We start from the raw sequence: 21,888 nt of genomic DNA on the forward strand, positions 1-21,888 counted from the left end.
CCATTCCACCATTTGTCCATTTGTCCATTTGTCCATTTCGCCATTTCACTATTCCACCATTCCATCATTTCACCATTCTACCATTCTACCATTCCACCATTCCACCATTCTACCATTCTACCATTCCACCATTCTACCATTCCACCATTCTACTATTCCACCGTTCCACCGTTCCACCGTTCCACCGTTCCACCGTTCCACCGTTCCACCGTTCCACCGTTCCACCGTTCCACCGTTCCACCGTTCCACCGTTCCACCGTTCCACCGTTCCACCGTTCCACCGTTCCACCGTTCCACCGTTCCACCGTTCCACCGTTCCACCGTTCCACCGTTCCACCGTTCCACCGTTCCACCGTTCCACCGTTCCACCGTTCCACCGTTCCACCGTTCCACCGTTCCACCGTTCCACCGTTCCACCGTTCCACCGTTCCACCGTTCCACCGTTCCACCGTTCCACCGTTCCACCGTTCCACCGTTCCACCGTTCCACCGTTCCACCGTTCCACCGTTCCACCGTTCCACCGTTCCACCGTTCCACCGTTCCACCGTTCCACCGTTCCACCGTTCCTCCCTTTCACCATTCTTGACTTTCACGGGATTGTTCCCTTGACGCTTTACGAACGTTGTCGACTTTTTTCCGCGCGCGGGATTGAGAAATACAGGTCACAGTCCTTGTATAAATACATGTGACTCGGGCAGCCGGACAGTGAAATATTGCATGCTCATCACATTTCGATCAGCCTTGTACCCTGTCAGCTGATCAAAATGTCTGACGAGGGAGTTGAAACGCCTGCTGCAGCCACCGACGAAAAGGAAATGGGAGAAGAAAATGCTATCAGTGACTCTGGAAATGGCGACTCTACGAAGGAGCCCAAAAAGTTTTCGGTACATAAGGTCAAATTCGGACCGGAATTGAACGATCCTCTGGCAGATACTGCCACAGACGATGCAAACGAACCCTCTTCGCCTTCAATTGAGGATGGACAACCAAAAAGTCCAATGACTCCCGAACATTTCACCTTCGGATATGCCACGAACGAGGCCATCCCAATGACCATCTTCTATCGAAGTCAGCATTCACATGGGCACAGCGGGAAACAACGACCTACCCTACAAGAACTCCGTAAAGGTTTAGAAAATGACAAGGTTAGAAATTATAGTTTATCGATCGTATCTACGAATGATATTATTAAGCAAGGAACGTTTTGTGCGCTCAATCATTCTGGCTCATTGTCAAACTCATAGCCGGCGCTAGATTTGCATATTCTCGAATAACCTGAAAGTTTCGTGATTGTGTTTACTATCTGCTAGACACCCCAAAACTAGTTATAAGAATGTTGCTGAAATTCGCCTGCGACCAGTTTTTTTTTAAATCAAGATTAATGAAATCTTAACGACATTTCAGTCTGCGAAGTGGTACTTTGAGCATAAATAATTCGCTTAAACTTGTATATTCAGCCGGGCGATGAAAATGAAACTGACTTACGTGCTGCAGAAAATAATATATGCAGCACGTAAACCTTTCAACGTCTACCAGGGAACTAGGTTTTTTTTTTCTTTTGATCCAGAAGTTAAAAGAGCGTTTAGATGGTAGTACATATAAGTTCGAATTAACAAATTGAACCCAACTTGTTTGTTTGTGTCGACACGCTTCATTGATTAACCAAAATTCGATCAAGAGATCTGGAGACCTTGATTTGATCGTTGATTGCAGTGTAGTCATCGCTATTGCAATTTTGACAATGTGACGGTGTGGTTACATGTTTATGACAGGCTAAAGGCTTCTTTGTGATGTATTACTCAATTCGAAACTTCAACATCTCCCTGGGCAACCCCCCAGGGCATTAGATATTTATTTTTAAAATTTTGTTCAAATGCCCCACCTTAGGAACAAATGCCCCAGCTCCTAAAACATACATTGGAAAATATGTAGCAGAAGAGAACAAAACATCAACCTTGAACATTCACTTTCAGCATCCACTGTGACAGGAATGAATGACTCTTTTGCATATATTATTAATAAATTTATTAAACTAATAATAGTGACTAGATTTTCACAGATGAGACTTAATCCTTATCATCATCATCATCATCAGTTCTCAAGACGCTGGTAGGCGCATAAGGCAGTGATGAGACTTGATGTTTACCTTCAAACACTGTACAAACCTAAGGTAGAATTTTGTCATATAACAGCAAGAATGATTTTTTTTCTGTAGGCTGAATTTGTCGAGCAGCCAGCCCCTCCGGATGATAAGAAAATGGAGGAGGGTTCAGATCCCTTAGAAGTAAGAAATAGAAGCATACTGAATGCACCCAAGTTTGGCTGGATCAAAGGTGTGCTGTTTGGCTGTCTACTCAACATATGGGGTGTTATGCTGTATTTGCGGCTTTCTTGGGTTGTTGGACATGCTGGGATAGGTTTGGCTACTGTCATTGTGCTTTTGTCTGCTGTGGTAACTACTCTGACAACATTGTCCATGTCTGCTGTTTGTACCAATGGTGAGGTCAAAGGAGGTGAGTGATTAAGTGAATTTCTACAAAACACACTATACCTGCAACATGAGGTTGATACAGCACTTATAAAGCGGCCATTACTATGAGCAGAGTACATTTATAACAAATAATGTTCCAATCATTTTGGTCATTTGTAGCTTTTGCTTTCTTCCAGAGACATTAATTTTTCGCTTGTGAAATAATCTTCTAATTTGGGAAGTTATCCGGGGAACATGTTTCATAAGTTTAATTCTCTTTGAAGGGATGTTGTTGCAAATGGTTTTGTAGAAAAGACATTTCCATCTGTCCCAGATATATCGTTGATGTTGTTGTTGGCGAAGACTGAATCCCAGGTGGCACTAGTTAACTCTGTGCAAAAACTGTTCCAATTTGGATTTTTATAGTAGAAAACTACTTTAGATGGTTGTAATGGATGTGCTACTTTTGTAATAAATGTGAAGTTAATGATTCTGTGATCTGAGGAACCAAGACTAATTGGCCAATATAATAATACTGTAATACTTTCGAAGCTGTCAGTTAATATTAAATCCAAGATTGACTTGGAGCGTGTTGGGCTATCAACGACTTGCATTAAGCCAAAACAGTTAACAATAGTGGAATTGGTGAAACTCAATACACACTGTTTTTGGGAGTCGAGAAGAGTCAAAATAAGCACCCTCCTGGATTGTAATAAAAGGGAATCTGCCATCTCATGGGGTGATCTCTTCTTTGTTAATGAACTCATTACCAACTTAGGAGTAATTTTTGGAGGTAAAAACACAAGGCTGCCAAGTGTTCCCAACTTGCCAGAACTTTGTTGGGGTTAGAAATGTGAGCAATTACCTTATGAATGCCCAGGTGAGGAGTGTAGGGGCTACAGACAATCCAATGAACCATTCAATACTTGAAGCAATTACACTGTATGTGTGGCTGATGTGAAGTGTGGGAACACGTGTGTGGATGAATCACATTTGGGTTAAGTTTTACTTGTGATTGGATGAAAATGGGGTGTGTGTGTGTGTGGGGGGGGGGGGGGGGTAATTTTATTGATATGCCATTCGTGCTGCATAGTAAATGCAAAACCAATTACTTTTCGACACTCTAATGAAAACTGCGCTTTGTCCAACCTGTTATACAGGTGGCAAGATAACTAAGTTCCACTGTAATTTGGTACGTACAGTGTAAGCTCTCATAAGCAGACACCCTCAGGACTCAAAAAAACTTGCCCGTAAATGGAACAGGAAGCTTATGAGAATGGTTCTCGCAAGTGGCCAGTAAAGGTGTAAGGGGTAGATGGCTGCTTACAGGGGCTTGCCCAGCTAACACTAAACATTAGGAATACAAAAAAATTACTGGCATATTAAATGATTTTTGTTTTGTTTTATTGCCTTATTCAATGCCGCAATAATGGCAATAACTGTATACAGTACTGTATACTGGAGTATCGTGATTAAAGAACAACATTCAACATTAACCTTCTCGCTGCAACAAAAGGCAGTGACCAAACAGTTAACAATTTTTTACGGGTATCTTTCATAGTCCAATTCCTTTTGGGTATCTGCTCACAGGGGAGTTAAAACAAAGGAAAAGTCTAAATTGTTGGACCTCAAAGTGTCCACAGCCGCTTACGGAAATGTCTGTTTACAGGAATGAGTAAATGCAGACTTTGTATGGGAATTCAAACATGGTTTTGTGAAGGCAATCGTAAGTAGGGTGGTCTGCTTTCAAGAGTGTCTGTTAAGAGTGCTTTCACTGTGTAATGATAAAATCTGTGTTTCCTACTAGGTGGGGCTTATTATCTCATATCCCGCAGTCTTGGACCTGAGTTTGGAGGCTCCATAGGTGTAATCTTCTCAGTTGCCAGTGCTGTAGCTACAGCAATGTACGTGGTTGGTTTTGCGGAAACAGTGCGGGACATCCTCAGGGATAACGATTCTCTCATGGTGGACGAGTCTAATGATATTCGCATTGTAGGCCTTATCACTATTCTCGTTCTCCTCGGCATTACCATGATTGGCTTGCAATGGGTTGTGCGAGCTCAAATGATACTTCTTATTGTGTTAGTTATTTCAATTCTTAATGTCATGATAGGAACTTTCATTGGACCACAGTCAGAAGATAGCAGAATGAAAGGTTTTGTTGGCTACAAGAAAGATCTCTTTGAGACCAATTTTAACCCTGGTTATAAAGATGAAAGTTTTTTCTCAGTCTTTGCTGTGTTCTTTCCTGCTGCGACAGGAATTCTAGCTGGGGTTAACATATCAGGTGATCTCAAAAGTGTGCGCAAGGCTGTGCCGAAAGGAACATTGTTGGCTATCCTCATCAGTACACTTGTTTACATAATGCTTGCCTGGTTTGTGGGTTCGTGCGTTGAAAGGGAAGCACTTGGTTTTGCTCCAGAGGTGTTGCAAAATAGTACAAATCAGTCGCTGGCGTCCTGTGCAGAACAGCAATGTCAATATGGACTCTTAAATGACTTCCAGGTAAAGTGGACTTTTTGTCTTCGTGTTTTTGCTGTCATTTGTACCTGCACGACACAATCAATGTAGGCAGGGCTGTTATTATGGCTCTCGACACCTGTTATACGGTGATAACGTGGCCGATAGAGCCAGTAATTGAAATCAAAAAATTGATACTAGGTGCCAGTTGGGGTCATTATGTTTTGTTCTTCAGCAAAACACCACAGTTACTGGAGGGGAATGGTTTTGAAACCTAGCAAACATCAAAGGAGAAAACAAAGATGTCACTCACGTATGTTGGAAGGGTCACGACCGTGTGCAATCTTTTGTTTTTCGCTCATACACTATGTATGGATAACTTAACCAAAACGTTCCTATTGGTTTGTTCTTCAGTGAGAAGGAAACAACAATTGTGTTTTGTACACGGTCAATGCCGAAAAAGCGAGCAAAAGTATACAACACACTTTGTTGGGTTTCAAAAGCAGTCCCTTTTAAACTATGAAAACACTAAACAGTACTTTTTACATTGATGGAGTATAAAATTAAAATCTAGTCAATCTTTGGGGAGGCCTGTTAGGATCCTGCTCGGGTAGGTTACTTCGAGATGGACTTGGATTCAGTCTAATAAGTGGGAACATTGCTTTGGCAAGCCTCATGTCTCAGAAGCAGAGTAAAGTTCTGCCACAGCACCACTGAGTCGTTTTGGTTTAGACTGCTGGTAGTCTGTTTTTCTCTCTAAATTCAGCAGGGATTATGAGGCGAGACGCTTTAGCCTAAAAGGGGAATGGGACCAAACTTGGGCGCGGCGCGCAAGTCTCGCCTCATTCCCTGCTTGGCCATACCGCCCTTTTACGTTCGCGATCGCTTAACACTCGTCTAAGTGACCTTCTGAGAAAAGACCGGCTGCTCGGAGTCTATGTTGCTTCTCCAATCCCTAGGTCAGACTCAACTTTCACTTTAATTACTTTTTAGGTAATGGAGGAAGTGTCAGGCTGGGGACCAATCGTGACAGCGGGAATATTTGCATCCACCTTGTCATCAGCACTCGCAAGTCTCGTTGGTGCACCCAAGGCATTTCAAGCAGTTTGCAAAGATAACCTGTTTCCTTACGTCTCGTTTTTTGGTGTTGGGTATGGACCAGGCAATGAACCCCGCCGAGGATACATCTTGGCTTTCTTCGTGGCTGCGGCTTTCATTGCTATCGGAGATCTAAATGTCATTGCGCCAATTATTTCCAACTTCTTCCTCATTGTGTACGCGCTCATCAACTATGCAGTGTTTGCAGCTTCTTTGGCTCGTTCTCCGGGATGGCGTCCCTCATTTAAGTACTACAATCAGTGGGTGTCATTGTTAGCGGCTCTGCTGTGCCTAGCCATGATGTTCCTCATTAACTGGTGGGCAGCTCTGTTGACAATAGTCATTGTGACGATACTCTACAAGTATGTCGACTTCACAAAGCCTCAGGTAAGCTCGTTTGTAATTGTGGGAAAACGGCAGAGATGTAGCAACACGTACCTTATAGACTGCCATCTTGCTGGCCTTTTTAAAAATATTTAAAAATAATTTCTGAACTTTTTTCAAGCTCGTAAATGAAATATATAGTATTTTTAAGCTTGCTTTGTCATCGCACATCTGCCAACTACCCTGTCAGGCCGATAACAAAGTTTATACGCAAGTAAATACGTACTCGCGAGCCTTCTACTCTAGCTAAGTTACAGTCGAAAATGAGCCATTTCTCTGTTACGAGGTGTTATGTCACTTAAAGTCGTGATCGGTCGGGAAAAACCCTCTGGTTTGCTTAGTTAGAACGGGTTAAATAACATTTCTGTGAAACAGTTCTTGTCTTTTCCTGATCAATGCAGGTTAACTGGGGATCCTCTGCGCAGGCGTACACCTTCGTCCAGGCCCTGCGCTATACTCGCCGGCTCGATGGAATAAGCGATCACGTGAAAAATTTCCGTCCACACTGCCTGGTACTGACGGGAAGTCCTCAGGAGCGGCCTAACTTGACATACCTTGTGTCACAGATCACCAAAAATGTCAGTCTGATGGTGTACGCTAATGTAGTTAACAAGCCTTTCGGAAAGATGCGTGCAGACGATGCGGACGCTAGGTGGATTAGAGAACACAAAATCAAAGCTTTCCGCGCAATGACTACAGGTTAGCATAAACTAGACCTGTCCATTCAATGGAAGAGTTTTTCATAATTTCATCCTGTTTCCACTTTGATCCCGTTTTAGAAATCTCAATTTACAAACCCTAACGGACGAATTGAACTCTACGGATCTTTATTCCTTTCCTCGAGTAAGCACCCCGAGGCACTTCAGTATTTGATAAAACAAGCGTCAGTTGTGCGCAATTTTGTTATATACTTAAATTCAGTGGTAATGCACCCTTCGGTTACTTCGTATGATCTTGTTAACTGATTTTATTTAGGAGGGATGGGTTTTTATTTCATTTATTTCATTTTATCTCATTGCTTTTCCCACAAAGCACGAGCCGAGATTACAGTATGGTCTAGTGTACATGCACATATGTAATGATTAAGTTTTCCCATCTTTTTATTTATTTCATGTCCATGTTTTTATTTTATCTCGTATCAGCTCCCAGTCTTCGCTCGGGCGTGCAGTCAATGATTCATCTCTCTGGTCTGGGCAAGATGCGACCAAACACTGTGGTTATGGGCTTCAAAAACAACTGGACAGATAAGAGGTGCATAGGTGAAGTAGTAGACTACCTTGGCGTCATCAATGACGTGTTCGAGCTCAATTACGGATTGATTATCCTTCGTATGAACGAGAAAGAGAAGAAAGAATTCATCGTGGAGAAAGTGGAAGAGGAGAGTGACGGAGAAAGTTCCTCGGATGATGACTCCATAATGAACGAGGACGAGTATTCCAAGCCGAAGCGCTCTTCTTCGTCAAAAGCAGCGACCAAAGAGGAGAGAGAAAGCCTCACAAGCCCTGATAACGTGTCTGTTCCGGCCTCGGAAGACGGAACAAAGCCGCAGCTTCTGAAGATCGCACTGAAAGAGAAGCAGAGGGGAACTATAGACGTGTGGTGGCTGTACGATGACGGCGGGCTGACAGTCTTGATCCCGTACCTCTTGACGCTTCATCGCGCCTGGAAGAACTGCAAACTCAGATTCTTCTCGGCGGACATTCGCTCCAAGCACGAGCTGAATCCGCAGGGACTGCGCATGGCAAATCTGTTGAAGAAGTTCCGCATCGACGCCAGTTGTGTTGAGCAGACTGAGGGCGTCAATAAGAAGCCTTCCAAAGAGAGCATCGACGCCTTTAGACATCTGCCAGTCGGCGATGAGCTCGGAGACGAACCGATTGAGGACCAAAAAGTTCTGAGAACCATCCGGATAGGGGAGCTGGTGCGGCAGAACTGCTCAGAAGACACAAGGCTGGTGGTGATTTCCATTCCAGTCCCCGTCACGGACGTCACCACCCCCCTGATGTATATGAGTTGGCTTGAAGTGTTGTCCGCTGACCTGCCGCCAGTGCTGCTCGTGCGAGGCAATCAGACAAATGTGTTGACGTTTTACTCATAACCAAACCTGTTTAAACCTGTTCACCTACTGTAGTGCTGGGTTATATCATTCTTCCTCGAATGGGGAATAGCCCGAAAGTCTCTCTAGTTTTGGTTCAAAACTTTTAAGTGCCTTCTACCACAATCACAATACAACATACTCGAAACAATCACGTCGGCAGGTAAATGCATGATTTTGGGTGAATGCCATAAGTGGATCGAGTGATATATTACCTGATAGTCACCCAAGTTACTTTTTTCCCATGCATGAAGCTAGTTAGGTAAATCGAGCAAAAATTTAAATTAGTTCATTTGCATTCACCCAGTAAATATATACCACTGGGATCTAGTTTCTAGCCTACATTGATGTTCGTTCTTCTTCAATACACTTAAGCCCCGTCCACACGTGTCCAGATATTTTTGAATCCGCAACTTTTTCTTTCCGACTTAAAAAATTACCCGGTCCACACGTAGCGTATTCAAATCGAATTCGCCCGTCCACACGCATCCGATGGTATCCGCATTCACTCTAGAGAAACTAGGCCTACACGTTGTGCCGTCATATTCGGTAAGAGACTGGACACGATTTTGCTACGTCATAGGATTCGAAAATATCCGGATTCGCCGTCCACCCGTTATCGGATTCGTTGCGGATTTATTTTTTTTCCACTCTGGAGAGCGGATTTAAAAATATCCGGATTCGCTGCCGAATTCGCCGGATGCGTGTGGACGGAAGCCGTATCCGGAAAGAAAAAGTTGCGGATTCAAACATAGCCGGACACGTGTGGACAGGGCCTTAATCTGTAAGAAAACTATGTTTATTTATGGCTGCAAAATCTCCTCTGTCATTTCATTTCGTAAGCACAGGTCGGCGACCCAGCGCGCGGCCTGTGGACGTTCTTCGTTATAAGACACAAACGTTGCATCAACACTGCATTCCAACAGAACATTGATCAAATAGTCAGATTGTAATTTAATCCATGCAAATATCTTTCCAAGTAATTTACCATCCGTGATCCTTTTGTGTAATTATTTAAAGCGTTGTAACAGGTTTAATTGTGTGACATATACGACATGTGAAGCCTACACTTCTCAGTTTTAGTCATTCGATTTTCCCAAATCGTGCTTGTTCCATTTTGGTTTATAGACAGCGCGGCTCACTGTATGGAAATTGGTTTAGAATGGCAATAAAATGATGAGGTGTTCTTTTACCTGGCCGACTCGATAAAGTTACCCAGTTGATGTAATGACATTTTAAGTTTGGAACTTCGAGTTGAAAGAGGGATGACTTGCCACCGTTAAAACATTTATCAATATTTATTCTTGGTATACTCTTTTATTAATCTGCGAAGCGAGGTTGTGGGAGGGGGGGGGGGGGGGGGGTCGCTGCCTTTTGCATGACTGCAATCACTGCCGGAAGGATGCTGTTTCATGTCCAGAATCAACCTTGTTCCCCAGGGTCTTTCTTCCAGGGACAGGAAGGGGAGTAGATTTTCCCGCGCTTGGTGCTGGTTACGTCATTTCCCGCCCATAGTACTAACTACGCTGTAATTTTTCGCGCTTAGCGCTGGTTACATCTTTTCGCTCCAGTGGCACTGGCCACATTTTTTCCTACGCTTTGTGCTGGTTACATTATTTCGTAACGCTAGCTACATCTTTTCCCGCGCCTGGTACTAGTTTCATGCTTTCCTTCGCAGCCTCGCCAGCGGTTGCATGTTTTCATGCCCTAGGTAACAGTTGAAAGTACAATCATACATTTACTGTAATCTTACCCTCGATAGCGCGAACCTTCGATAACTCGACCCACTATCCGCCAACTCGAAATAATTTTCGTTTCCCCTCAGGTCATTTTCTATAAAATTTTACCCTCGATAGCTCCTTTGTCAATACGTGACAGCTCAAACCAAACAGTACTGTAGTTCAAAACATTGAAACTATCAGTCTCGTAAAAGTATATCACATGAATTCGCAGTGGACCGACGTTTTCTTTGGCTACATGGTTCGCAGTTCCTGGACTTCTCCTGCCTTTTTGCTGTACTTTCTTTTGTTTCTTTTGCTTTGTTTTCTTTTGTTTCCGTTCACGTTTACACGTTCAGATTTAAACATCAATTTGATTAGAAATATATTCTTGAATTTTCACTCGACTCCTCTCTGATTAAATTTGATCAAAATGTGTACTGTATGAAGCTTAAGAGAACACAGTAAACACCGTTTATTTTCCTTATCTCCGGTTACTTGTTCTCAACTCCCGATAACTCGAACCATTTTTTTGAAGGTTCAAGTTATCGGGATTTAACGGAATTCCCAGTTTTCTTTGTGTCTGGCAGTTTCATTGTGTTCTTTACCTTCAAATGTTGTAATTGGCTAAGTATGAAGAGAACAGAAGTTGTCGCTAACCGCATAAGACATCAGGGAGAAGAGTAAGTCATCAGCCTCCAAAGCGAAACTAATACGAGACGAAACGTTCTCCTGTATTCCGTACTCCACCCAGCGTAGATAAAAATGTTCACTCCTGAGTTGGCGTAAATCAAACAGATGGCGAGATTTACCACAGCAGGTGGAGCGAACGGCGCATTCCACAACTCCACCACGTCAATCAAAATGATTGGCAGGACGAGAATTATGAAAACGCCTAGCAAGACAGCTATCATCCGGGCACCTTTACCACGCCTGCTGGTGTTAGCTGTGCGGTTATGCAGGTGGGGAAGGTTACCACGAGTGCAACGTTTTTCAATATTTTGTTCCCCGTTTGTGCTAAATTCCTCGTGAGTGATCGAGTTTTCGTCAGATAGTGAATTATTTGTCCTCAAACTGAATTCCTGAGCTGCGATGGCTCGCGAATGTCGAAATGACTCTTTCAGGATATAGAGGTAGAGAACTATGGTGGTCACTAATGGAACTCCGTGAATGAATATGTAGCCAATGGCGACGTATCTTCTGACCAAGGTCGCCGTAAACCTGCACGTCGTAGATGTTGGACCATCAGCCCCTCCCCATCCCATCAGGGGTAAAATCGCAAACACAACCAAAGAAAGCCAGCTTATGAGAAGGGAGCAAACAAATAGCTTCATTGTGACCCAGCTGTTGTACTTGAATGGCCATTTAATGGCGATAAATCTATCCACGCTTACGAATAGTATGTTTATGTTTGACGCTCCTCCAAAAAGTACCGCAAAACAAACGACCACCCGACACGGAATCGAGGGCTCCGGTCTTGTTTCAAGGAAAATTGCAACTCGAAGTGGAATCGCCAGAGCCGCTTGGCACAAGTCTGCCACAGCCAAATTAGCCAGAAAGAGATCTGATATCGAGCGAAGATTTCGGTTGATTGCAATGGCGGCCAATACGAGCAAATTCCCGCCAAAAGCGAGGGCAGATATCAAGATCAAACAGACAGCTGTAATAACAGAGCTGGTGTAATATTTACTATCAGTGACATTCTCTGTGCTGTTAAATGTCATATTGATGTGAAATGAAATTTGCAGGAATATCTGTAACGTTCATGGACTATTTTAACTTCTCTTGGTATTAAGTCGCTACGTCGTTGGTACGTTAGCTGTTGAATGAAATACCCACATTACTTTAAGCTCAGTTGAATTAGGATGCAAACCGTTCTTCTTCAGAAAAGGGTTTTCTTCTGTTTACAAAAATCAGTTATGGATGGTTTTTCACCCTGAAGTCCCGGCCAAACACTCTCCAAAACTGTGTTGCTTAGTTCCTTAATATAACGTGGCTGATGCACTTCCAATTAATGTTGCATTATTGTTGAAACTTTCCTGACAAGTTTCAAATTCGTTGTCCATGCGTGCTTTCCATAAAGTGACGCTTCTTGTACGTCTTATCGCCTTAATCCCCGGCGCAGTATTAACTCTGTATTCGAGATGTATAACTGGCTGAAAGCATACCATTTGTCACAGGAACTGTCCATCCAACTAAAAACAGCATCCCAGTTATTACAATACGGTAAACATTCATGTACCATAACATGAACCAAAACTACACGTCCAAATTTGTATGTCCTCTTAATATGAATCAGTGAACGTCCACAGAATTCATCTCGCTTCCACCTGCGCAAAACAAAAGCATTCAAGTTTATGGCGATGACAGTTCAGTTTTTATCTCTTGGTGCACCAATTTGAATGTCAAAGAAACAACCTGCTTCGCGCCAATCATTCAATAGAGGAAAGGGTTTCGTTTGCTTTATAAATGTCCAGGCTGACTTCATGTCAGTTTTACACATTATTAAAACGTTTAATTCGGGCAATTTTCATTTTGTATTTGAGGAAGAACGACAGGAATCAAAGTTTCAATGACAGTTATTTTAAGGAAGAAATAGAATTTTGAATAATAACTATTGCTAAGTCTGGAATTTGGTTGTCAGGTTTCGAAGCGGAAGACTGACTCTAAAAAGGCTGATAAAAAGTTCCTGCCAATTTTCCGTTTTCCAAATCACCTTCTGATTATTAATAGAAACCCGTGATCGATTACCTAGTCAATCTGATTTGTTCAAATTTCAGTCCTACCCGAGAAGGCAAGTACCCAAAATACAGAAGGAAAATACTCGGTGATTTATTATATAATTTTTCAAAAACATTAACACCTCGAGTTATTCACAGATCATTGTAAAAAGCACCTCAACGTATGAATTTAAATTTAAATCAACCATTTAAAATGCCTTATTTTGAACGAATGATAACTTTTCATGGGGAAATATACTGAAATGCTCTCGGCACGGGCTATCACGAACGAATTTGAAAATTGAATGTTTGTTTTTTTATAAGCAGACTTTTTAATGATATCTCAGTGTGGGGTCTCCGTGCTTCCTCTTTTGATGCTTGTATAACGATATTTAACAAGTTCTTAACCTTTACAAACGTAAACGTTGTACTACAAAATCTTAAAAGCGTACTCGACAATGCCGAAACGTATGGTTTAACCTGGTTTTCGCTAACGACGCGAGTACAAGCGCAAGCACAAACGCAAGCAATAGGGATAACCCAAGTAAAAACGAAATTCGACGCAAACACAAGCACGAGCAAAATGATCCGAACCTTCCATACTGTTTAGGCGCGATATAATCTGGATCCAGTGTTTTCGTTGGCCAAACTTAACCACGTGTGGTAAATATCCTTGTGCTTGATGCCTGAGCGGTATTTCGTTTTCACTTGTTGCAGCGCAAACGCAAGCATATAAGCGCAAGCACAAGAAAAAGGAAAAATTTTGACCCTTGTGCTTGCACTTGCGCTTGTGCTTATGTCTGCGTCAAGGCCGTTTTCACGGTGAAATAAGAATTACCGCCGTTTGTGCTTGTGCTTGCGCTTGTGCTTGCGTCGCTAGTGAAAGCCAGTCTTTGGTATTAGTTTACCGCAGTTTGATCGAAGTGCACAGTGTTTCAGCGGGATAGAAAGAAAAGTAATGAATACGTGCACTTCTGGTTTCTTCTTCCTTCGTCGCTCTGAGACATCGCGAACTACAGTCGACCAGGCAATAGTGAACTACCACTACCAATAACACCTTTCGGTATTGTTGCGTTCACTATATCACTTCTGTTGGACAACTTTCTTCCAAACCGCTCAAAGCTCGAAAGATTCAAGAGCATTCCATCTTACCAGAAGCATATAATGCTTCTCATCTTAAATATCAATATCGTTTCTGCATCATAAGAATTGGAATCTGCCGCCCAAAAGCTGGACGTCTTGAACATTTTATGCTAGTTTGCGTATACCATTGAAAAATTAACTCTGCAAGGCACAGGGTAGCCTGTGGAATTAGGCACAGGTGCTCAATTATGTGGCTTTTTGCTTTGTCTTTGCAGACCCGTAATCGGCCTCCTGGGCATAAATGTGGGTTATTGACCAAGTGTGAGGTCAAGATGGTTGGATATTGGCCAAGTTCCGTTTTTGCATGTTTATGGCCGAGACGGGAGTCGAAGTCCATAAACTCGCAAAAAAAGAACGAGGCTAATATCCAGCCATCTTGACTGAACAAGCTTGTTCAATAAAGGGTTTATTATTTGGCTTTCGGGGAAATTTTTCTTGCAGGACACGGCGGGTAGTCCCGAGCGGGCAGGATAGCTCCATCTTGCCTGCTCGGGTAGCCAATCGCAGCCCAGGATTTGATTCATCTTGCCAGCTCACGGAGTTGGCCATATAATAAGAGAGAATAATGCCCTGCTCAGTAGCCATTCCGAGCGCGCGTTTTATCGACTACAAACAAAAGTTTGCCCTGTACTTTTATGTATAGTAACAATAATAAAATATACTTAAAGTCTTGAATTACGGACAATTGTATATACCTCTAGCCAAAAAGGGGCACTTTTCTCTTTAAGCCATTCAGAGCGCGCGTTTTATCGACTACAAGCAAAAGCCATATAATAAAAGCGATAAATTATATGGATTGTTCGTAGCCGATATAACGTGCGCTCTGATTGGCCAATTGTAGGGCATTATTCTCCTGTAATGCCCACGAGGACGATTACGGGCCCGCAAGACCAACAATTACTCTTCTTATTTTCAGCAGCAATAACTACCGTTAAGTTTCCAATGTCTATTTTGTTGACTAAAACAGTTCTCACTGAGACTCCCTCACGTTAAATTTTGTTGATTTATCGGCAAGAGAAGTTCTTATGGTACAATTCCAGTCAGGGAGTATTGGTATTGTTTGGGCTTGTAATTTCAAGGCCTCTTTAAAAAAAAAATCGAAATTAATCACGCGATCTTTCCGTGAATTACCTTTTTGATAAACATATTATTAAGTTTTGACGTTTTCCATGAAAATCTTTTAAACGCGCCAACTGTAATTTTAACTGTTTATCTACGCAATCAGGGCTTTAGGAAAACGCAATATTTAAACGATAACAACCTTTTATAGATAAAATCTGGAGGCGATAGGAACTTTTGAAACAAATTTATGGCTATTTCCCTACTTCGGTAAATTTGCTGGGCATGACCCTTCGCGACGGGTCGCGATGAAAAGTATCTGTTGCGATGGGTCGCAATGAAATCTCGAGGCGATGGGAGTTTTGGAAGCAAATTTATGGCGACGTTCCTTCAGCCCGACACGTGATTTCAACGATTTCAACCTCGCATACACTTCCTCTAGACACAAACACAAAGACCACAAATGATGTTCCCGCGGGATATGGGAAGCTTGTTTAAAAAACAAAGACATGTCAATTTGTGACTACAAAGAGAAAACGAAACTCGACCGAAACTTCCACGCGGTCTGCCACGGGCATCCCTAGAAAGAAAACTTAAGGTGAATAGAGAAACAGCAATCAAGAAGCCATTCAAGTGCACGTTATTGACGTGCGAAAGGCGTATACGATAGAGTGAGTAGTTCCAAATGGACCTGTGAAGAAGAAATCAAGCAAAACGTTGTTGAGTAATTTCGATACCCAAAAATCGCACAGTTCAGAGTCCTATTGCCAATTTAAAATATGGTGTCCTTTTAATCGTCCTGATAGCTTCGTCCGTCTCAAAACAGATGGAGGTGATCAGGTGGATACGTAGAAAAATTTATCTTGAAGTACACGATCTTATGTCCTTCTTATCACAGAGCGATTTTCAATTGAGTGTCGTAAAACCAAAAGCAACCAATTAGTGCTAATTAGACTACTCAGCCAATCTCACACCGCAGTAAAACCAAAACCAAACCCAAAGTAATATAATTGTCTGATATCTTTAGATACTCAACTGAAAACCGCTCTAAACTGTCTGCTCTTTTGTATTTTATATGCTCAGGGACTTTTAATGTACATACTACGACTTGCTTTGTGTTTCATGTCGCTATCTTTTAATGATGTTTATCGTGCCCAGTATTCTGGTATGGAGCCAAATTGTTGGATCCATGACATCACGTCCAAGAACGGTATTAATCCAGGGATTTCTTCGATTTTACCGCGATTTTGGTTGTGGTAATCTCGCGTGAAACCTCTTAACAAGGTGGGTTTAAGCGCTCAAGAAAGTAATAATCTTCATCAATTAAATCCTGGGGGATGTGATAGTCTCTATATATCTTTTTCAGAAAAACTGTCATGTAGCTAAAGGTATGTAAAACTGTCCGTATTTCAAGAGCTGAAGTATGCAAAAGTATAGAGTAAACTGTATTTCGGTATCTGAAAGGCGTTTAAAATGTCGCGAATCGAACTATTGTGCCCAACGACCAGCTCATCTAACCAATTTAAGAGAATACTAAACTGTAAATATAGTAGAAGTCACTCGATTATTTGTCAAATGTAGGTACAAGAAAGGCTCACTAATTTCCTGTTGTTATTATTATTATTATTATTATTATTATTATTATTGTGGACCTTCCCGTAAAAAAATCTGTTGAATAAACCTCCGCCCCCCTGCTAGCAAACTAACGTGATATAAGTTGTGGGAAAAACACGACCAAAACATTTGTGATGAGAATTTGATTAGCTAAGCACAAAAAAGGCAATTTCGAACTCATTTAGGAAACATCGTTTAATAATCTCCCAAGATAAAAAAATATGGAACCATTATATATATTAAAAAGCCAATTTCGATATTTGAAATTATAACCTGGCTCCAAGGCCTAGGGAAATAAAACAAAAGAAATCGCATCGAGGGTAAGAGATGAATAATTTCTTTTGTTTTATTCTCCTAAGCCTCGGAGCCAGTTAAAATTTTAATATATTGAGAATGACCCATTACGAGACGGTGACATTTACTTTTCTCATTTCCGACAGCAATAAATTAAATATACCGTTAAGTTTTCAATTCAGAGACAGTAGTGAACGCGAGCGTTCTACATCATCCTATAACATGGCCTATATCATCTATACCATCGACTATATCATCACCATCATCATTAACATTATCACAAGTCCCGTGACAGTCCTGCTTAACGTGTTGGTGATAATGGCCGTGATAAGAAGACCAAGACTACAGAGTTACCCCAACATCTTGCTGGCCTGTTTAGCGGCAACTGATGTCTTCACTGGTCTGATAACGCAGCCGTCGTTTATCGTCTTCAGAACATTCCAATTTCTTGGTATGAGTAAATCTGAAATAATTCTAGAAGTTTCCTTAGGGATCTTATCTCTTTGCTCTCTTCTCCATCTGATGTTAATTACTTGTGACAGACTTATAGCCATCAAATTTACTCTTCGCTATCCTCATATTGTCACAACGCGCAGTATTAAGGTGGCAGTGATCACAGTTTGGATCGTCTCTCTCATTTCTGGGGTATTCAGACCAATAAACAACGAAACAATAAAAACATTTTACAACCTTTCGGTAACTTTTATTGCAATTTTCTGCATTCTTTTCATTGTATTTTCTTACTTGATTTTGTATCGTGAAATACTTCGTCACCAGAAGAAGATCCAAACACAACAAATACCGCAAGAAGAAGTGGAAAGATTTGCGATGGAGCACAAAGCGCTCAAAACAACTGTGTTTGTGGTCAGTGCAGTTCTGCTGTGCTTTGTACCTGGGGTTTTTGGAATCGCGTTAAAAACTTCCGGACTCGTTTCGTCAACCTCAGTCTTAAAGCCATGGATTCGTACATTTCTCATGCTTAACTCTCTCCTTAATCCATTGATTTACTGCTGGCGACAAAAAGAAATGAGAAAGTTCGCATTTAGATTTGAGAGACAAGCCCACGTGCCTACTGCAAACTGAAAACGAACAAAACACTGGATCCTGGAGAATATTACAGCTACTTGGTAAGAGTAACATTGACACTATCTACTGAGATCTTCTTGGTAATCTCTTTACCTCTGTACATCTTTATGTCGTTACAACACAGAGCAATAAGGTTGCAGAAACAGCGTTTCGGGTTTTTGCATTATGTTATACAATTCTTAGGCGGATTTTTGACAATCAGTTATTTAATGAAGGGGTGGGAGAAAAAATTGGCAACGTGATACCGATCCATTGTTATGGTTTCCTGCATTGTTTCATGGTCTCTGACGCAATTTTTCTTACCACGACGGCGCGCGATCACGTGGTTGTCCAATTACAGGTATCCAAATTGAACTTCTTCTAACTGGATACCCACGTGATTCATACGCCAATTACGCGCCCTTTAATGGCTTCCTTCGCACTGTTTTCTACAGTTTTCAAAACTTACGAAAAGCGCCACAGACATTTCCGCTCAAAAGAAGTTCTCAAAAGACATTTTTAATTCCGAAATTCGTTATAGATACGATTAATCAGTAATTGGACCTCGTGTCGTACAATTCGTATATGTAATTGCATGGACAGAAGTGTATTTATATATCGAACGTGGCCTATCATTTACTATACAGCCGAACCTCCGGTTGAGACCACCTCTCGTAAGCGACCACCTCTCCTCAGCGACCAGTTTTCCAAAATACCAAACGTTTTTAAGTCAAGTCACTATATTTGCAACTTCTTGTAAGCGACCAGCTCTCATAAGCGACTGCGACCATTTTTAGACCTAACAGTTTTAAATTTTCTTTTGTTTTCAACCTCCCGTAAGCGACCACTTGACAGATAATAGAGCAGAAATTGGACAATAAGGTGTTCTAACATTATCCCATTCCTGGGTTGTACAAGAGACGGAAATTTCTCAATGGGAAGTACCAGATTTTTCTCGAAATTGACTTTTCACACGAATAGAACATTTAAAGCTTGGTGTAGGTCTCTTCAGTTACCATATGCTAATGAGGCAAAATTTTGACCCAATAAGGTCTAATCTCTCGTAAGCGACCACCTCCCTTTGGCGACCATCTAGGCTTGACATTTTAGGTGGTCGCTCACGGGAGGTTCAACTGTACTTTCATTTACTTGTTCGGCGTTTTATTGAAGTTGTCTGTCGCGCTGATTAGAGGATTCTTCGATAAGCCTTAGCCTTGTGAGACAGGAGCGAGGTACATACAGAACTAACTTTACTTGAGACGGTTTGCTTGCAATGTAGAATCATTTCTTCATAGTAGATTGATATTTAAACTCGATAATAAATTCGTGGTGATCCTCGAAGTGAGTCTTAAGAATACGCATAAGTAAGTAAAACCAAAAAAAAAAAAAAAAATTGATAATAAAAAATAAAGTAACACAGGTAATTTTAGAAAAGGCCTCAATTTTACAACCGTGGATGTGATTATGCTAATGACTGTGACAATCGATTGACTTTTATTTTTATTCCAATTTTTAAGTACGGAGGATTAAGTGATGTTTCAAAAGAATACAAAAAGTTATTATAGTTTGCATATTGCGTTTACTTACTGTTCCGATTGCCCAGATGAGTTAAAATTACAGTTGGCGATTTCAAAAGATTTCCAAGGAAAACGCCGAAAACTTAATGATACGATCATAACTAAGCCTGACTAATATGAAAAGGTTCTGAATTGTACCAAAACCAAAGTAATTGCCTGATTACTTTCGACACTCAATTAAAAACCACCCGAAACCGCCTGATCTTTTGTGTTATGCGCGACAGCACAAACAGCAAGTAATTCGTGAAAAACGTACGAAAGTGTTACACTTTTAACGACTTTGATTTTAACATGTTAGCTCCGTAAACGACCAATTACAGATTAAAAAAATTTTAAATATCTTTAACCTCGACAAATGCGGTATAAAAACATTTAGTTTGATGTAGAGCTTTTCCTTTTATTATTTTACTTTTGTAATCTTTTTGTTTTATTCAGTTGGCACACGACCCCACAAGCTGAAAGCTTTGACACATAATCATGATCGTGTTTGAATAAAGATTGTACGTAAGTATGTGTTTATGTATGTGTTGTTAGAATATGCTCAAGGACTTTTGATGTTCATGTAGCGACTGCAGAGCTTTTTTGTGTTTCATGTCGCTATCTTTTGTTGATGTTTCCCGTGCGCGGTATTCTTGTACGGATCTAAAATTCTGGACACACAACAACAGTATTAATCCAGGATTTCTCCAATTTTGACACGATTTTAATTTTGTTAATCTAAGGAGCAACTTTTTTCCAAGGAGTAGATAAAGTTTCAGAAAGTAACAAACGGCATCGGCTAAATCCAGGTGGGAGAGGCACTCATTATAACAGGCTATTCGCTTTAACGGTTGGCAGTATGTAAAAAAGTTGAGATTTCATGCGTTAACTTATAGAAAGGAATGTAAAAAAAAGGCAATTACACTTAGGTATGTAAAGGGGACTTTCAAAATATTGTGAAGAGACACGGCTAAGTATGTTAAGGGTTGCTCATTGAGACTCATTGATGGGTTACTTCTAAGGGATACTCAAGTAAAGGTCGTTCGATTATTTGCCAAACGGCAACTTTTTTCATTTCCCTAGCTTGACTCAGTACCGTGAGCGTGCAAAAGAGCTATTAGTTTTGAGTGGGGGTGTTTGAAAGGGTAACCCTTTTCAGTAACGAAATAGTATATAACAGATGACGGTTTGAACCTCGGGGTGGAGCTCTCAATAATTTTAATTTATTAGGTGACCCCCTCACACATACACGTACACATATTTGCTAAACGGCAATTTCATTTTTACATTTCCCTCGACTACTGTGGACGTGCAAAAGGGATATCAGTTTAAACCTCGTGATAGAGCTCTCCACTACAACCTTATTAGGTGACCCTCTCAGACACATATATAAACATCCCCTCCCCAGCCCCCCAGGTTAAATAGACTGCTTGAGAAAGGGCTTAACTCGCTTGGGAAAAACCTGAAAGAAACATTTGTGATGAAAACTATTAATAGTCACGTAATTTCAACTGGAGTTTTAAGACCGATTTTCACTTTGCTAATCTCAAGAGAAACTCTTTGCGATTTTTGAATTAAGTTATCGCTCAATGCGTTTACCGCCAATCATTAAACGCTAAATCCGGGGGGAGGTCAGAACTTCCTATAACTGACTAAATTGGGAGGCTAGGCAAGAACAGAGCACCTTTTTCAGGCTAGAGAAATATAAAATTGTCCGTAGTTCGCCGGAGACTTGAAGTATATCAAAGTATAGGGCAAACTATTTCTATACCTAAAGGGCGTTTAAAATATCCGAATCGAAAAGCTGTGTCCAACGGCGAATTCATCCAACCAATTAAAAGGAATACTTGCTTAAGTGGTCGTTCGATTACTTGCCAAATGTAGGTATCAAAAAGGGTTATCATTTTGCCTGTTTATTTATTATTGTTCGCGAAAGGGTAACCTTTTAAGTTGGACGGGTTTAGAACTCGGAGTACAACTTTATGAATAAACCATCCCCCCCCCCCCCCTCTCACCATCACCATGCTTCTAAAATAAACTGAAAAAGAGTTGTTATCTTGTATGGGAAAAACAAGAAGAAAAACATTTGTGATGAAAATTTGATTAGCTAAACATAAAAAGGTAATTTGGAAGTTTACGAAACTCATTCAGCTAACATGATAATGTCCCAAGATAAGATGGCGGCATAACTTACTTATTTAAACTGAAAAGA

At 41.2% G+C, this 21,888-nt stretch overlaps 4 protein-coding genes across 4 annotated transcripts; 2 read left to right on the forward strand and 2 right to left on the reverse strand.

The window, feature by feature from the left end:
- Window positions 1-152: 152 nt before the first annotated feature.
- Window positions 153-719, reverse strand: LOC149115994 (uncharacterized). The gene is made up of 2 exons (XM_089285736.1): window positions 684-719; window positions 153-581 (listed from the first exon to the last, which is right to left on the reverse strand). The coding sequence occupies exons 1-2, from the start codon at window positions 717-719 to the stop codon at window positions 153-155; spliced, it is 465 nt and encodes a 154-aa protein (XP_089141862.1).
- On the forward strand, window positions 582-9,699 carry LOC110050047 (solute carrier family 12 member 2-like). Its single transcript, XM_089285549.1, has 6 exons — window positions 582-1,145; window positions 2,216-2,513; window positions 4,278-4,975; window positions 5,924-6,415; window positions 6,814-7,111; window positions 7,555-9,699. Exons 1-6 carry the CDS (start codon window positions 765-767, stop codon window positions 8,508-8,510), a joined length of 3,123 nt encoding a protein of 1,040 aa, XP_089141675.1. The 5' UTR covers window positions 582-764; the 3' UTR covers window positions 8,511-9,699.
- Window positions 9,438-12,564, reverse strand: LOC149115995 (alpha-1A adrenergic receptor-like). The gene has a single exon (XM_089285550.1). It carries the CDS (start codon window positions 11,947-11,949, stop codon window positions 10,897-10,899), a length of 1,053 nt encoding a protein of 350 aa, XP_089141676.1. The 5' UTR covers window positions 11,950-12,564; the 3' UTR covers window positions 9,438-10,896.
- Window positions 12,565-17,151: 4,587 nt separating this feature from the next.
- On the forward strand, window positions 17,152-18,265 carry LOC149115996 (beta-1 adrenergic receptor-like). The gene has a single exon (XM_089283872.1). It carries the CDS (start codon window positions 17,155-17,157, stop codon window positions 18,136-18,138), a length of 984 nt encoding a protein of 327 aa, XP_089139998.1. The 5' UTR covers window positions 17,152-17,154; the 3' UTR covers window positions 18,139-18,265.
- Window positions 18,266-21,888: the final 3,623 nt, after the last annotated feature.

Source organism: Orbicella faveolata, unplaced genomic scaffold (genome assembly GCF_042242905.1).
Source record: "Orbicella faveolata isolate gen_17 unplaced genomic scaffold, um_ofav_v1 contig_13, whole genome shotgun sequence".
Lineage (NCBI taxonomy): Eukaryota > Metazoa > Cnidaria > Anthozoa > Scleractinia > Merulinidae > Orbicella > Orbicella faveolata.

Bases quoted from the DNA above. Each gene is read 5' to 3' on its own strand.
- LOC149115994 (XM_089285736.1), bottom strand. From the start codon at position 719: ATGCAATATTTCACTGTCCGGCTGCCCGAGTCACAT. The intron at 582-683 runs GTATTTATACAA...GTGAAAGTCAAG, and splicing joins TCCGGCTGCCCGAGTCACAT to AATGGTGAAAGGGAGGAACG.
- LOC110050047 (XM_089285549.1), top strand. From the start codon at position 765: ATGTCTGACGAGGGAGTTGAAACGCCTGCTGCAGCCACCGACGAAAAG. The intron at 2,514-4,277 runs GTGAGTGATTAA...GTTTCCTACTAG, and splicing joins CAATGGTGAGGTCAAAGGAG to GTGGGGCTTATTATCTCATA. The intron at 4,976-5,923 runs GTAAAGTGGACT...ATTACTTTTTAG, and splicing joins GACTCTTAAATGACTTCCAG to GTAATGGAGGAAGTGTCAGG.
- LOC149115995 (XM_089285550.1), bottom strand. From the start codon at position 11,949: ATGACATTTAACAGCACAGAGAATGTCACTGATAGTAAATATTACACC.
- LOC149115996 (XM_089283872.1), top strand. From the start codon at position 17,155: ATGACCCATTACGAGACGGTGACATTTACTTTTCTCATTTCCGACAGC.